This window comes from Mustela nigripes, chromosome 5 (genome assembly GCF_022355385.1).
Source record: "Mustela nigripes isolate SB6536 chromosome 5, MUSNIG.SB6536, whole genome shotgun sequence".
Taxonomy (NCBI): domain Eukaryota; kingdom Metazoa; phylum Chordata; class Mammalia; order Carnivora; family Mustelidae; genus Mustela; species Mustela nigripes.
In genome coordinates this window covers 9,856,369-9,873,892 of record NC_081561.1, presented here as the reverse complement: position 1 = coordinate 9,873,892, position 17,524 = coordinate 9,856,369, and the positions used below count along the sequence as shown (strand labels likewise).

Genomic DNA, 17,524 nt, shown 5'->3' with positions numbered 1-17,524 from the left:
ATTACGGTGGTGACTGAGTTGACAAGGATAAAGTGATTTAAAAGGTACCTTGTTTTTTGTAAACTTTCAACAAATGTTCACTTTTGATAGACTATCTTCTAGGATTAAGGAAAACAAACAAAAAACCAATTTTCTTTAGAAAAAACAGGGACCTGGAATGACTACATTTGCACAGGAGAGAGGATGGTATTCCAATGGTGTAGAAAGTAAGATTTTTCTCTCAGAAGCTATGACAGTAATAGCTGTCACCACCCTCTGTCCTTGATCCTTAGTCCAAGATAAGTTTCCAAGAATAATTACTTTCTTTTATCCCACAACAGAAAGACTGGGGATTAGAGCTCATTTGTCTATTTATTTATCTTGGCTGAGGGAATGGAGAGGCAAATAATGGTACTATAAAACTCTCACTGGATAACCTAGATTACTCTGTGCTGTGGCATCAATTCCCACTCATCTGTCCAGAGCTGTCTGTCTCAGAAAGAACATTTTGTGATTTCTACTGCAAATTAAGTGTATTTATTTACTTCCTGGACTCCCCTTATTCCTTAGAATGGTAGTCCTGGAAGACACCGTTTAGTTTATCACCCTTCTGTATACCTGCCACCTTCCCTTTGTCACCGCTGTCATCCCCTTTCCTCCAAACCCCAAGTACTACCAGCAGCATTTAATAAATGGTGAAATGAAATCCGGAGATGATAGGATTCCTACTTAAGTGAGAAACTGGGATTTGACCTCATGTTTATTTAATGTCAAAGCCCATGCTTTTTTTTTTTTTTTTTAAATATTTTTTATTTATTTGACAGACAGAGATCACAAGTAGGCGGAGAGGCAGGCAGAGAGAGAAGGGGAAGCAGGGTCTCCACTGAGCAGAGAGCCCAATGTGGGGCTCGATCTCAGGACCCTGAGACCATGACCTGAGCCGAAGGCAGACACTGAGCCACCCAGGCACCCCAAAGCTCTTGCTTTTAACCACTAAGATATATAGTTTCTCTTTTAAAGCAGGGTAGTAATTAAAGAAAATGGGAATGAACAATTAGGATTCAAGTAATCTATACATAAAGTCAAGAGAACCATTTAAGATGCATTTAGAAAAATCAGAATTGAAGCCATGTGTGAGCAGCACCATGGTAGACTTACCGGCAACAATTTAAGCATTATGGAATATTCTGCTTTATCTATGGAAGGACTGACTATATGAGTATTTGCATGTTCCTCTAATATTGGCTTTGTCATTAACCTGACAAAAACCTCTATACCCTTGACTTAATCTCCAGTGACTTAGACCTGTGGCTCTGAGCTCTTTTGGCACAATAATCATCTTTATATAACAGTTAAGACTAGATTTGAGTAAATACAAGGAAGGGCCAGCAAAGGAGTCTACACTAGCTTGGTTATTCTATAGTAACAAAAAATCCTCATGGCATCTCAGAGGCTTAATACAGTAGAAGTTTATTTTTCACTTAAGCTCTATGTCCACTCCAGGAAAGCAGAGGTTCCGTTGAACCCATTCTCACTCTGAGTTAAAAGACTGTTTGAAAGAGCACCATCTGGAATGTCATTTGTCACTGTGGCAAAAGAGAACTCTCAAAGGTCTAGAACCAAGAATAAATGCTCCAGCCCGGAAGTGATACTTATTATGTTCACTTAAGGATCATTGGACAGAACCAGTCAAAGGTCCCACCCAACCACTATGGAGCTTGGAAGTACAATCCTGCCATACGCTTAGAAGGTGAAGAGCTAGAAATATTTAACCAACAGCATTAATGACATCATGACTTCTTAGGAGTGACTGGGAGCTTCCTAAAATTAGAACTGTTCTCACATGGTTTAACTTACCATATAAACTGGCAAACCTTCCTATCAATGCAGGGTTCAGGTAGAGAATGAACAACTGTCTTTCATATTCTAGAACCAATTTCTAACTGAGCAAGGGATTGAATATAACACCTTTTCTCCATGTTTGTGTTGTATATATTATCAGAAATTTTGTTAGATAATCTGTATTTCTCAACAAATTTCTAAAGATGCCCTTTTCTGATGTCATTATGTATTTATAACTCTTTTCTTCCTATAATAATTATTTACTTTATGTTTAAGTGCTTTAAAATTCTTAGAAAAACTAAGTAATTGTTATGAAAACACATTAAGTCTCCTAGCCCATATCTGGGCCCCACCTGACTGTACTTCTGCTTGAGGACATGTAGATTAGAAATTATTATCTCAAAGTATTGTTTAAACTGAACAATATTCAAATATCAAACAATATTCAAATATCAAAATTCCTTGGTTATAATGAGCAGAATTTGGGAAGAAGGATTTCCTGATAAAGAGGTTCTTATGAGCCTCTGTGTGTGTGTGTGATGGGCAGATGTTCAAGACAATAATTTTGACAGTACTTAATATGTATGTATATGCATTATATATTTTAATCTGTGCAAGTTTAATAGGAAATAATACAAGAAACTTAGACTGTGGTGAAGCTGCATTAGGGTTTTAAAGTGATGCTAAGGAATTACAAATTATATGGTAAATATAAAATGATAAGATATCAGTTATGCAAGAAACAGCCTACCAAGAAGCAAAAAGTGGAGGGTTTTCTTAACCAAAGTTTCTGGAAACCTTTTGTTCAGTGCCAGAGAGAAGAGCAACTACATGACCAGAATAATACAGTACAAAAAGAAAGAAAGGAAGAAAGAAAAAAAGAAAGAAGAAAGAAAAAGTTTTCCATATGATATAAATATTTTTATATAATACTCAGGACTTCACAATAAAAAAATATGGATACTTGACCAAGTATGACCCTTTCTTTGACAGCCAATAATAAACTTTCATGTTACATATTATAGATGGTGCTGTATTTTTAAGATTTTTTATCTTTGATATTTAACAGTTAGACTATGATAAGCCTGGGTGTTATTTGCATATTATTTTGTTTTGTTAGGATTTTCTTAGCTTCCTTGGTTTTGTGGGTTGATGTCTTTGATCAATATTGGTAAATTCTCAGTGATCATCTTTTCAAAATTTTTTCTCTGTAACCATTGTCTCTCCCTTTTTCCTTCAGGACTCCAATTACGTGTATTCATTATTGTCCCAAAGGTTCTTACATGCTTGGATCTTGTTTTTTCTTTTTTCTGTTTTTATTTATTTTATCTTTGTGTATATTTTTATTGATTTCTCATTGAGTTCATCTATTCTTTTCCTGGTATGTCCATTTCTACTGTCCACTCAATAAACTTTTCATTTCAAGTATTTTATGACTTTTTGTTGTTGTTGTTCTAAACTTTTTACAAGTTCTCTCCTGGAGTTTCCTCCCTTCAATTATTTATTTCTATCTTTTCCTCTATTTTTTTAAATCCTAATTATGATTGTTTAATCTCTTTGTTAATTTTAACATCTGAGTCAGTTGTGGGTCAGTTTTCATTGGTTGTTATCTTTTGTCTAGACATCATATATTCCTGCTTCTGTGGGGGCAGACACAGTATATAAAGGACTTTTAAAGACTGAAGTAGAAAATATTTATCCCCCACTAAAAATCTGTCTCTGTCAGGCAGCTGGGGTGAGGGAATGATCTCTCTGATTAGAATTAAGCTAAGTGGGGGTTAAGTTATAGCTTTAGTTAGTTTTAATTCATCACTGTTTTTCAAAAGTCTTGAGAGATAAAATATTTCTCCTTCCAGTCTGGATTGGTGTTCAAACACCATGTAACTGGGACTCTGCTGTGCTCCCCAGCCCTGCCTCAGGACTTTTGTGCCACTGGAGATCTTTCTTGGACTCTCACCCTGGATCTAATTACTCATATGCTGCTGAGTTCTGGATACAAGTCCTAAGGTTGAGAGTTGGTATATAGTGAGGACTCACTGTGCATCTGGGGGCTCCTATGTATTCAATATTCCACATTAGTCCAAGATTGCTCTATTTTTTGACCAGTTTCTCCTTCTATCTGTAAAGTCTCTCACCCAATGACAGGTCTGCTCCCTCACCTGTTTCCTAAGATTAAAGCCCCCATTGAGTCTTAGTTCATATATGAAAGACTTATGCCTCTCTGAGATTTAGTTTCCCCTAAGTTTCTTTGTGTCCTCAGTTCCCCTGAGGGTTCAATAATATACATAAATGTGTAACTTAACTGGTGTTTTTCTTTATTATAATGGGAATTATGATAATTTATGATCATCTCCCTCACTAGCAGAAGCAGAAAGTCTTCTGGTTTTTAAAGTTAAATTTAATTTTTTTAAGATTATATTTATTCACTTGAAAAAGAATGAGAGAGGGAAAGAGCACAAGTAGGGAAAGCATCAGAGGGAGGAGAGAAAGCAGGCTCCCAACTGAACAGGGAGCCTGATGATGTGGGGCTCAATCCCAGGACCCTGTGATCATGACTTGAATCTAAGGCAGCTGTTTAACTGATTGAACCACACAGGTGACCCATGGGCCTTCTGTTTTTGAAATCACTTTGTTAATTTTTTTCTGATTTATCCCCCACTAAAAATCTGTCTCTGTCAGGCAGCTGGGGTGAGGGAATGATCTCTCTGATTAGAATTAAGCTAAGTGGGGGTTAAGTTATAGCTTTAAAAATAATAATCCTTTTCAGAATTCCAGAAAGTCAAGAAGATTGAAGAATACTTTATCAATATGCATTTTTGTCATTTTGAAAGACTATCCTAATCGTCTCTGTTTTGCTTCACTTTCATACTATTTGGTACCCAAGTGGAAAGAACTTTACTTTCTTTTCCAATTTTCCATGCAACCTTCAGCCTTCAGAATTCTTGTTTGCTTCTTGGATTTTGCTTGTTCATTACTCTCCTTTCCCATGCACATTCTGTTTCATCCTATGTCACCCACTGAACTTAAGCTCTATAGTGTCTCTGCCTTCAAAAAGTAGGCTCTTCTTGATACTAAGAAAATTAGGGACATTGTGACCCCCCATCCACCAAGACTCTCATGATGAGATGGCAGAGGTGGTTGGCAGAGACCAGTACATTTATTTCCCTCATTATATAGCATTCAATTACATTATATAGCATTCAATCCCTCATTATATAGCATTCAATTCAATTATGCTCATGGAAATATTACATCATAAGACAGCTGTGGAAGTATTCAGGTTTATGGAAAGGATCCTCTGAGAGACACAATGAAACTTAGTGATCCTTTGTTGCCAAAGAGGAAAAGAATGAGTCCCCAGCTACACATTACAGAGCAACCGATCTTTCCTATGATACACGGTGAGGGAAAAACACTGAAAGATTAAATAAGATAAGACAACTATTGTCACATAAAGTAAATTCTTTTATTTGATAACATATAGCTCTTATCTTGCTTTTCAATCAATACCACTGACTATATTTTGTCATGTTCATATACTATGTTTTTTTTTTTTTTTCCAGCAGTCAGGGTAGTTGCATGTGACTCTTCTATATTGTGAAATAGGTTACAGTGGAGTTTCCTTTTGTGCATGAGAATTGGCTTCTTATTTACATGGTTACAGCAGTCATGAGCTAACCTGGTGGTTATAGGTTATGCCTGGTAGCCTTGAACAGTTGTTCCTCATATGCAAAACGATACTGGTATTTTACATTTTTACAGATGAATTTTTACTTTGATATGTTCTTTTCTTCTTTATTAAATAAACTGTAATCTAACTCATCTTGGAAATAGTTTGGATAGAGTCTTCAGATAATAATAATAATAATAATATTAATAATTATGTGCATTTCATGTTTTTATGAACATTTTTATACTTATTGTCCAGCCTGATATTTGTATCAATTTTGTGAAGAATTGCTTATCCCCTGGTCTTTTATTTGTTTTATTTTGTAAACTTCATTTACTTATTCTAGACAGCACAGATGGGAGGGTGATGGGGAGAGGGAGAGAGAATTTCAAGCAGACTCCGAGCTGAGTGGGGAACCCGAGGTGGGGTATGATCTCACCCCCCTGAGATTATGATTTGAGCTGAAAACGAGAGTCTGACACTTAACCATCTGTGCCACCCAGTTGTCCCTCCTGGTCATTTATCAGTGAGGAGACTTGAGTACATCAAAACCTTGATACAAAAACCAGAATTCATAGCCTGTGACCACAGAAACTTAACAATAGAATTGGGTCAGTATGGCTCAAATTCTTACTTTATCTACTTTGAACATATCACTGAGTCAGATCAGGTTAGTACAAGGTGGGTGCTTCTAAAGTCAGGGATGAGAATAGATAAAATTATTGTAATGACCTCAGTTCAGCTTTATTTTTAAATGATGATCCAAACCAGGTTTCTGACTCAATTTTTCCTCTTCCTCTTTCTCATTTAGGTTTTATTTTCCTATCACAAAGGTTACTCACAGCCAAATAGCCAAATGAAAAGTATGGCTTGATTAAGAATCTCTTTTGTCAGTAATTTGTGTCTAATGTTTTTAGCTTTCCCATGGGCTGTTGTAGAAAATGGTAAATCTGGTTTAAATGAAACCTGATCCTGTTAATGGTTTAATAGCAGCTGCCACAGGGTTATGGTATTTTTCAACAGATGCTTCTGTTTCATTTTAAACATAAACTAAGTCTTAGAATATTTACATAAATCATATAAAATATGCCTATGGACTTTTGGATAAATTTATAAAATAATCTTAAACAAGTATTTATCTTTGCCCATTTATAATTAGTCACATAGAATTTTAAAATGAAACTAAAGCTTATACTCTATTTAAAAAAAAAAAGGAGTTTTCATGTCTTGCACTTCCCTAAAATTCTTTTTTTTTTTTTTTTTTAAGATTTTATTTATTCATTTTGAGAGCAAGAGAGTGAGAGCAAGGGGAGGGGTAGAAGGAGAGGGAGAAGAAGATTCTCCTCTGAGCAGGGAGCCTGATGCAGGTCTTGATTCCAGGACTCTGGGCTCATGACCTGAGTAGAAGGCAGATGCTTAAATGACTGAATCACTCAGGTGTCCCCTAAATTTCTTTTTTAAAAGGCCAAAGCACAGGCTCCATCTCTACAACAGGGGACCTGAAAAGATGGTTTGGTCAATCTGATCATTTCATCCGTCCTTATGCCTAACACTGTTTATCGAACATTGACAGGTTGCTTATACAGTGACGTGCATTATAATGTCAACTGAAATAAACAGGATAGTCACAGAATTAAATAGGACACTATTTTTCTTTCAAGAGGTAGACCTTTCAATAGTAATGCAAGCTATCAATATGACTAGGAATAGTTTCTCTGGAGTGCAATAGTTTGTTTAACCACCTTTTGAAAAAGCATCTCTTTGATGTCAAGCACTTGTGCTGGGTACATGAGCACCACAAAGATGAGTGACAGGCAAGTAGAACCATGATGGTGACAATTGATAGAAACTGTTATACAATAGAAGGGCCAGCTCAAGTAAAAAGGACTCAAATACAGTCTCTGGTGTTAGGTAACAGATTACAAGTTTGATTCCCAAAGACCATAGTGCCGAATCTGGAACGGGCAGGGTCAAATTTGTCTTGTTGCTTGGGTCCCATTTTCATAGCAGTGTGTTTGCTCAATTACTTTGAACTGGAAAGGTTATTCATGTAAATGCATCCAAGAGTGAATTTTTCTTTTTTTTTTTTTTTTTTGTGTGTGTGTAGTTGACACACATGTTCCATCAGTTTCAGGTGTATATAACAGTGAACTAACAAGTGTAAACATTGTGCTGTGCTCACTATAAGTATAGCTACTATCTGCCACAATACAACACTATTACAATATCATTGTTTTTATTCCTTATGCTGTACCTTTTCTTCCTGTGACTTACTCAGTCCGTGACTGGAAGCCTGTATCTCCCACTCCCCTTCACCCATCTTATCCAGCCTCCCATCCCTTCCCCTCTGACAACCATCACTTTCTTCTCTGTGCTTATTGGTCTGATTCTGCTTTTTGTTTATTCATTTGGTTTTTGTTTGTTTGTTTTTATTCTTGTTGTTTGTTTTAGGTTCCACATATGTGAACTCATATAGTCTTTGTCTTTCTCAGTCTGACTTACTCTCTAGATCCTTTCATGTTGTTGCAAATGGCATGATCTCATCCTTTTTAATGGTTGTGTAATATTCCATTATATATAGATATTCTACACACACCACATCCTCCTTCTCTATTTGTCTCTCAGGAGGGAGCTTTTAGGTTGCTTCCATATCTTGACTATTATAAATAATACTTCTGTAGAAAGCAGTATGACGTTTCCTCAAAGAAAACATAGAAATACCATGTGATCTAATAATTCCATTATTGGGTGTTTACCCAAAGAAGATGAAAACACTAATTTGGAAGGGTATATGTATGCCTAAGGTTTATTGCATCATTATTGACAATGGTTAATTTTTAAGGGAAAAAAATAGAAGTAAGACCCACTTTACTTAATTATAAATTGGACATAGGCTTCAGTGAATATAGTGTGTTTCCATGTACAAGTATCCTAATCTTCCCTTGTCTTGGTATCTTTTCCTAGGTACTCCCTCCTAAGAAAGATGTGAAACCTGGCATGGCTTTCTTGTTTGAACTCTGTCTCCTTCGTGGGAAATACACTTGTTTTGACTGGGTGGTGGGCTGGGCAGCCTTTCCTTTGTGTGATAACAACTTTGATGTAGTAGAGGGAAAATTCAAGTGTCCCCTTCTCCGAGGACATTATGATCAGAGACTCGACAACTTCAGGAAAACGGAAGATTTGATTTGTTTGGACTTGGACCACTGGCTGTGCAATCTCTACTTTCAGGTTTGTAATATGATTTTGGAGTGGAAAAAAGAATTTAAAATTTTTCTAAAGCTGCTTATTTTTAGCCTTTACCTTACTTTTTGTGCTTTGAAAATTTCAACAAGGATCATAAACCTATTAAAGCTATCACATTCTGGGCACCTGGGTGGCTAAGTTGGTTAAGCCACTGCCTTTGGCTCAGGTCATGATCCCAGAGTCCCAGGATCAAGTCCCACATCCAGCTCCTAGCTCTGCGGGGAATCTGCTTCTCCCTCTGACCTTCTTCCCTCTCATGCTCTCTCTCTCTCTCTCCCTTTCTCTCTCTCTAAAATAAATAAATAAAATCTTTAAAAATAAAAAAAAAATAAAAGTAATCACATCCTAATGCTTTCTTGATGCCAATTAAATTGATTTCTACAAAGAAAGAATACCATCCTAGAATTGGCAGAAATCTTAAAGAAAATTTAACCCAAACTTGTAAGTCATGAGTGGCCCAGAGAAGTCACCCAAATCTTTCAATTTTCATTTTATAATTTGTTGCTGCTGGAGATGATCTGTCCCAGCAACTTGGGTGTAAGGCTATGATGTTTCCTTATCAGAAGTACTAACTGAGCTACTATTATGTATTGGGCACTGCTTACTCCATATATACAAATGAGATCAGATAGAGTCTGTGCCTTCCGGATGGTTGCCATTTATTTTGTGAGATAGGCATGTATTCATAAAAAAAAAAAAAATAATAATGACCCACATTTCCACAGGATAAAAATGACCATTACAAAGCTCCTTTTACCACCCATAAATACTACTTAAAAACATGCTATATGATTTACCTCAGAAATTAAAAAAAAAAAAATCACTCCAAAAAACCTGTGAGGGTATATCATTTACTTGTATATGTTTGGAAATGTATTTTCTAACCAAGCCTTTTAGCAGAATTGTCATTGCATAAATTCATTCTAAGCAAATACCATGGGGGATTCAAAAATAAATAAATAAAATGGCAGCATACAGAAAGTATAAAGCATTCCAACACAATTTTAGTCTACTTCTGTCCTGTATGTCCAAATTTGTTCCTCCTGATTATGATGTCTTGCCACAGTGCCTGTATCATAAAATGTCTTTTTTTTTTTTTCCCCTTACCTACATGTTTGACTTTTCCCAATCTGTTTGTTTATCAAGCTAACTGGCTAGGTAGCTCTCAGTCAATCTAATCTAATCTAATCTATTTATGTATGTATCTATCTGTCTGTTTATGTATGTATCTATCTGCCTACCTATTACCATCATCTATCTACCAAAGTAATGGGGCTATTAAATATAAACACTTCCAGGAAACACACGCAGTGTTGGGTTAAAAATCAGTAGCTCTAGGGGCGCCTGGGTGGCTCAGTCAGTTAAAGCCTCTGCCTTCGGCTCAGGTCATGATCCCAGAGTCCTGGGATCGAGCCCCGCATCAGGCTCTCTGCTCAGCTGGGAGCCTGCTTCCTCCTCTTTCTTTGTCTGCCTCTCTGCCTACTTGTGATCTCTCTCTGTCAAATAAATAAATAAAATCTTAAAAAAAAAAAATAAGCAGCTCTATATCCTTCTTCTGTGATGGTCTTCCTATTTCTTACTTATTTGAAGTTCAATCAGCTGGCTTTTTTTTTTTTTTCCCTTTTAGCTAAATCCATTAAAATGTTTTGTTGAAATATCATTTTGAGATATTATAGTTGCTGTTAAGAAAATAAATCTGAATCTAAATCCAAATATGTGCCTTTCTACTTATTCTGAAAATAGTGCCATTCTGAGTCAAATCTGACTGTACACTGAAATCATGTAGGAAGCATTTATAATACCATGATTAGGTCTTGTTCCCAGAGATTTTGATTCAGTTGTTTGGAGGTGGGTGTCAGGATCAGAAGTTTATAAAAGTTTCTAACATGTAGAAACATAACGTAAATGCATTTGAAAATGAATTCAAAGGAGTTATTGAAAAATCATCCAAATTTTGAAGAAAACCGTAGATAACCCATAACAAAATGTTTAATTAATTGGTGACTTGAATATTGTACCAAAAAATCAAAATGGAATAAAAATAAAAATAGAGTTGTAATAAAAAATAAATATGGATATAAGTTTGCTAGCTAATGTGAAAGGCATCTATAATTTTTACCAACTGTTACCTAAAATTCAGAGGTTTCAGTTACAGCAAGGAAAGTCAGCAACAATTTTATTTCATGAAAGGTCATCTGGGTAGTACCAGTATTGATTGTAAAGATATAAGCATTTTATATTTGAGATAAATCAGGAAGTGATGTTTAAAATTTACAAGATCAAGAGAAGTAGTTATTCGGTAAACAGCTTAGAAAGCTTGATTTCACTAAAATCTACTTGATTTGGACACATTACTAAACTTTTCTTCCTTTTTTTTTTCCTGATTCCTTTTTTTAAAAATTGGTGAAAAATAATATTATGATTTATTTGTAGAGCCCTCTGGCCATTAGTCATCACAGATGGTTGTAATTGTCTACTAGCTTTCTTATTTGGTAGCAGATCTTCTCTCTATAGTTCATGGAACGGGAGCTGCAAGGTGAGTCTTATTGATGAGCATAATGCCATTAGTCAAGAGAGGATTTTCTGAGCATAAGGCAGAATAAATAGGAATGCATTTGCTTCTCTTTCGTGAGGATAAAAATGAAATTTTCTTATCTTAAAAACTGATTTTCCTCTTACGTGAAATTCTAAAATATTAGGATTTTTCCAACGTGAGTTTTCTTAAATGCAATTTTTGAACAAGTCAATGTAATTTTTGAGTACTCTTTCTGGAGTCGCTCAGGAAAAAAAAAAAAATAATAACTTGGAACAGAGAAGAGAAAAGATGGGTGAACCACTAGAACAGAAAAGTGGTTTCTGTAATGCAGCTTTAGAAGAGAGGAAAGGAAATAATTCAGATAAATTATGATCATTTCCCTCCCATGTCTGTTAGTGGAAAGAAAGCGGCAGGGCATGTGGCTTAGCTGTGACCTCACATGTTCTACCACGTTGTGATTAGGGATAGAACTCAGGCTAACACCCGGAGCGTGGAGACAGGACAACAGGTCTGATTGGGCCTCCATAGTGTATGTGAAAGACTCCAAGAGGTGCAGCTCTGCAAGCAGGATAGCCTTTAATTATTTCCCAAACTCCCGCACTTTTCTAAATATTTCATTTCCTGTGTCATTGATTCTTTCCACCAAGCACTTTATTATTCAAATTGTAAACATAGAAAAGTGCTTGGGTAGCTCAGTCATTAGTGTCTGCCTTTGGATCAGGTCATGATCCCAGGGTCCTGGGATGGAGCCCCACATCAGGCTCCCTGCTGAACGGGAAGTCTGCTTTCCCTCTCCCACTCCCGCTACTTGTATTCCTGCTCTCGTTGTCTCTCTGTCAAATAAATAAATAAAATCTTTAAAAACTAAAAATAAAATAAAAATTAATTAACTAATTAATTAAATGAAAATAAATAAAATAAATAAAATAAAAATAAAATCGTAAACATAGAGAAAAGTTGAAAAAAAAATGGCACAATGAACACCCATAGTTTCGCCACTAGATTCTACAATCTTATCTTTTTTATTTGAATTAGAATTATTGTTTCTTGGAGACAGTGAATACTGAGTGAATATTTGCTAACTTGATCCCAGTATCAGACAGTGTTATTTGTGAGAAGAAATTAAAGAAAATTATAAGGCAAGACAAAGAAAAAACTCAGGACTATATAAAACAGCGGTAATATCTGAAACAATTATGTAAATCTGCTAATACAAAAAAATGCAAGCAAATATAAGGTTTGGAAAATAAAATTCATCATGGACATTTTTGAGTCTGCATATTGTATCATTGTTCTAGGGTGAAATTAACTGTGTGTGCACTATTTTCAACAGTTTAGATAAGACATTTCTCTCTGAATAGGTTATTAAACTTCCTCTGTGTTTGGATGATCAACAAACTTATGAAAGACAAACTCCGCTTCCCCGTGAATTTCCAATTTCTTTAACGGCTGAAGTACAGGAAGCAGAATCAGGCGTGGAGAATCCCCTGGGCCTTTCGGAGAAACAAACGGAGGAAAACATTCGTGAATCACTGAATGGTAAGGCTAAACCCTCCCTACACTCTTCTCAGGGTTCGTAGAACGTTTTTAGCTTTCTTTTCCTAATATGTCGTTGTGTTATATTGCAGAAAACTGAGAAAGACATTAATTAGTGTATTTCTTACTATGCCATGCTGCTTAAAGAGAATGTATTCATTGACAAGAATATCAGTTTCCCTATAGCATAATTATTAATTAATTACAATCAAATATAAAATATACTTCATTGAAACCCAAGTCTTTCTCCATGGCGTTATGGCTGTTTTTGGGGGGACAAGTTGACTTTTTTTTGGTCCTTAGTTCTAGAACCAAGCCTTCTTGGTTGCTTACAAGAGTGTTAACCAACAGAAGGCTATGAAAGAGAAAATATTCTCAGAAAGAAGTTCTCAAATAATATAGTTATTTTATAAACCTCAGTTTTCAATGACTGACTTAATCAAGCGCTAAATAAGCAAATAACATTCTTTGTTCGATTTAATGTATAGAAGTTTCAGCCTACAGAAGGGATATACTAGAGATGACTATTATTTTTGCAAGATAATTATTTCCTTTACCAAAACATTCAGAACAGGTTGGATCTCCTAACGGTAATAATAATGGTAGAAGCAAGAGTAAGGGATGGATGGTTGTAGTAATTATATTATTACTTGTAGTAAAGATAGTAACTCTTACAGTATTACCAGCGAAATACTAATGTTAGAAGGATTACCACTAGTAATAATTACATGTGATGTAGGTTTTTCACGTGCCAGTACTGTAGTAGGGACTATATTTTTCAGTTTGGAGGTTGTCAAATATTTTAAACATACTGTACAGAAAATCACATAACATAAACCAGAAATCAGTACCCAGCTGTATCCAGTCTTGCTATTTTGATATATCTTGAATCTTTTCTCCACAACTTTTGTTTTAAAAAGTAATATTTTACATGTGATTAAAGCCTTCTGTGAACTGCTTGCTCATTCTGTTCCCAAACCTCTGAGACTTATTGATCATTCCCATGTATGTTTCATTCACATTTCCTACATATGTATGTAATTATAAACAATGTATCTTCTCTATGTTTCTAAGATTTATGTTGAGTAACCATGTTTTCTATCGATTTCTGCAAATTCATTTTCTCTCAGTATTATCCTTGACATTTGCACAACTCCTACACACACACCAACATGTATTTTTGGTTTATTGATTTTACTGCTGTATAATTGTATACGTGGTGATATGTATGATTGTAACAAACTTTATTTTTATTTTATTCGTTGTTTCAAGTTTTACTCAGTTGCAAACAAAATTACAGTGATTACTCTTGGACATGTCATTCTTGTGTACGTAGGTGCAAGTTTCAATAGAGTAAAAGATACTTCCTATCCTGGAGAGGAACCACTGAATGACAGGGCACACACTTCTAAAATTTCTAGCATAGTGACATGACACTTTGCTATCAAAGTGGTTGTATTGATTTGCCCTTCTAACAGCTGGATAGGAGTTGGTTTGGTTCACATCCTATCAATCTTCGTTATAATTAGTTTTGCCAATTCAGTTGCAATGCAGTATCTCTTTGTTTTCATGAAAATATCCCTGAATATGACTAAGTTGGAGCCTTTTTTTTTTCCATACCTTTCTGTTAATCAAGTGTGTTTTATTTTCTGTGAATTGCCTATACCTAAATTTTACTCACTTTTCCTTTGGGTCATTTTAAAAACTTTCTCTTATTGAACTGTAAGAGTTCTGGACCCTTTTTTTTTTAATGACTCATGGGAAGCATTTGATTTCTAATTCAATCTTTGATTTCTATTGATTATTCAATCATTCTATTTAATTCATTTGAAAAACTACTGGAATTAAATTAGTCATAGTATTACATATTATTTGCATATTATATATAGATGTATATAATGCAATTATAATGTTATATATACACATATATTAAATATATAATGTAATATATTATGTATTATTCACATAATATATGTATATATATGTTGGTATACATAGTATATTATCTTTAAAGTTTATTTCCTTTTGTTACAGTTTTATTGAACAGAGAATACACTCAGATTGTTCAAAACAAAATCTGCCTTCCACTGCAGACTAGTTCTTCTCCTTGGAAGAAACTAATGTTTTTTATGTAGTGTTCAATAGATGTTTTATGTCTCTAAAAGAAAATATGTAAAAGTGCTATTATAATTTTGAAATACCACTAAATTTATAATTATGTTCTTTTCATTATTAACATCGGTTAATATATGCCTACTTTGTTTTTCTTTACCATCTTGGTTGAATTTTATCTTTTTATTCATTTTTTTAAAAGTATACAACTGCTATTCTACCTCCATTAAGACTTACTCTCCATTGATCTTTTGTTTTTTGTGTTTATACTTGGCTTTATTATTTCTTTGCTCCTATTTTCTTCTGTTTTTTTTTGGGGGGGGGGGAGTTACCTTTTAATCTTCTCGATTGGAAAGCTTAAGTCTTTATCTTCAGTTTTTATTTACCTGTGTGTGAAATCATCACTTCTGACTAGATCTGTCCATTTATCACTGTAGTTCTGTCAAATATTGCTTTGTATATTTTAAATGTGTTGTTAAATGCCTATAATTTTATGATTATTAACTTTTGTGTTATTATTTCTTTATAGAGATGTAGTCTCCCCCTATGTTTATGAATGCTTCAATTTATTTTATTTATTTAATTTTTTAAAAATTTAATTTCTTCTCAGTGTAACAGAGTTGATTGTTTATGCACCACACCCAGTGCTTCACGCAATACATGCCCTTCATAATACCCACCACCAGGGTCCCCCAACTCCCACCCCACCACCCCTTCAAAACCCTCATATTGTTTTTCAGAGTCCATAGTTTTTCATGGTTCATCTCTCCCTCCAATTTCCCTCAACTCCCTTCTCCTCTCCATCTCCCCATAATGCTTCAATTTATAATCTATTCCTTCTGATATTAATACTACCACCTGATTTTTTAAATAAGTATTGTTATGGCATATACTATTTTTCTAATATTTATTTTAAGAATTTAAAACTCATCTGTGGTGTTCTTTTGAGTATGGCTTAACAACATAAATCTAGATTTTATTTTTGCACTCAAGACAAGTAGTTAATATGTCTTTTAACAGGTGAGTTTAATTTTTTGTAAATACTATTATTACTGTTATATTGGTACTTGGTGACAACATTAACATTTTTTGCAATTTATTTTTGCCATCCTATTTCTTTGCTTTTTAAAAATACTTACTGAATTTTTCTTTAACCAAAAATAATTTTCTTTATTTTGTTTATCCTCTGCTGTTTATAATCTATAGATTTTATTGTTAATTATTTAAGATGTTATCCTGAATTTTCTCATCTACATATTTAATTAAAAATTGTTTTAAAAAGTCTAATTTCATCTGATTTTTCTCTTCTCTTCCTGAGCATGATAAGGACTTTTATTATGTTTGACCTCCCCATCAAACATCTCCATGTACTCTCAAGTTATTGTTAGCCATGTTTCCAGGTCACTCTTTTATTAAACAGAAAACTTAGTGTTTTTGTTTTTTGTTTTTTGTTTTTGTCTCAATAGAAAATTAATTTACTGACATATCTGGTAAATACTTCTGCTTCATAGTATTTTTATGTAGCTTGTCTCCACTTTCATTTTTCTTCTTGTTGAAAAAAATTGTTAGTAATTCATTTAGAATTCGAGTCTGTAATATGGTAAACTGTCTTAGACCTTTTATGCCTGAAAAGTCTTTATTCTTTTCCCACTTTACTTACTTTTCCTCATTGCCATCATTTATTTATCCATGTATACATTCTAGGGTAGTAATAACTCCCTCACTATTTTCTTGTGTGTCTATTGCGGCTGATGAGAAGTTGATATAAAGTGGGTAGCCATCAAATGATCTTAAGAAGGAGAGTGACTTGGGGTGCCTGTGTGGCTCGGTTGGTTAAGTAGCTGACTTTTAATTTTGGGTAAGGTCATGATCTCAGAGTCCTGGGTCCAAGCTTGAGTGAGGCTCCTCACTCAGTGGGGAGTCTGCTTGAAATTCTCTTCCCCTTTCCCACTCCCCTCCCCCTGCTCATATGCTCTCTCTGTCTCACTCTAAAATTAAAAAAAAAAAAAAAGTACATCTTAAAAAAAAAAAAGAAGGGGAGGGATGTATTTTAATTTCTATTTTAAGTGGTTCCCTCTGGTAATTTTTAGGAAGGTTTATTTGAGGAGGAAAAGTCTAAAACCAGATCAGTTTGGAAAATATTAGAGCAGTGTCGGCCACAGAAGAGGGCCTGAATTAGGGCAGTGACCGTAAAGTTGGAGAAGAGAGTTTAAATATATAGAGTATTAAAGATGTGTAAAAGAATGACTATAGGACAAAGAATAAAAATGTCCCTGTTGCTTGGTTGGATACTGATGGTAAGGGATCATTAAGAAAGATTCCTAATTTTTTAGCACGGCTAGACATAGGTATTAACCAGCAGATAATATGAAATAAAGGAAGAGGGACAAGATTAGAGGGAAAAAACAAACGAACGAACATGAGCTTGATTTTGGACCTATTGAGTTTGAGATCCTTAAGTTGTATCCAAGTTAAAATGTTTAGGAGACCATTGGGAAAGTAGGAGAGATATGGAAAGTAGGGAGGGAGAATGTGTCCCTTACAGAAACATAAACACATAGACTGCAGAAATTGCTAAGTGGTTGAGCTCCACCATGAAGAGTATG

At 34.6% G+C, this 17,524-nt stretch overlaps 1 protein-coding gene across 1 annotated transcript in view; it reads left to right on the top strand.

Annotated features, from left to right (window-relative positions):
* LOC132018527 (uncharacterized) overlaps nt 1-17,524 on the top strand; it is a gene marked incomplete at its 5' end in the record, with an annotated part of 292,774 nt that overhangs the window by 89,121 nt on the left and 186,129 nt on the right. The window contains 2 exons of the mRNA XM_059401496.1: nt 8,456-8,719; nt 12,632-12,842. Of these exons, the coding sequence (XP_059257479.1) occupies nt 8,456-8,719; nt 12,632-12,842 (475 nt within the window). The remainder of the gene's footprint in view (nt 1-8,455; nt 8,720-12,631; nt 12,843-17,524) is intronic.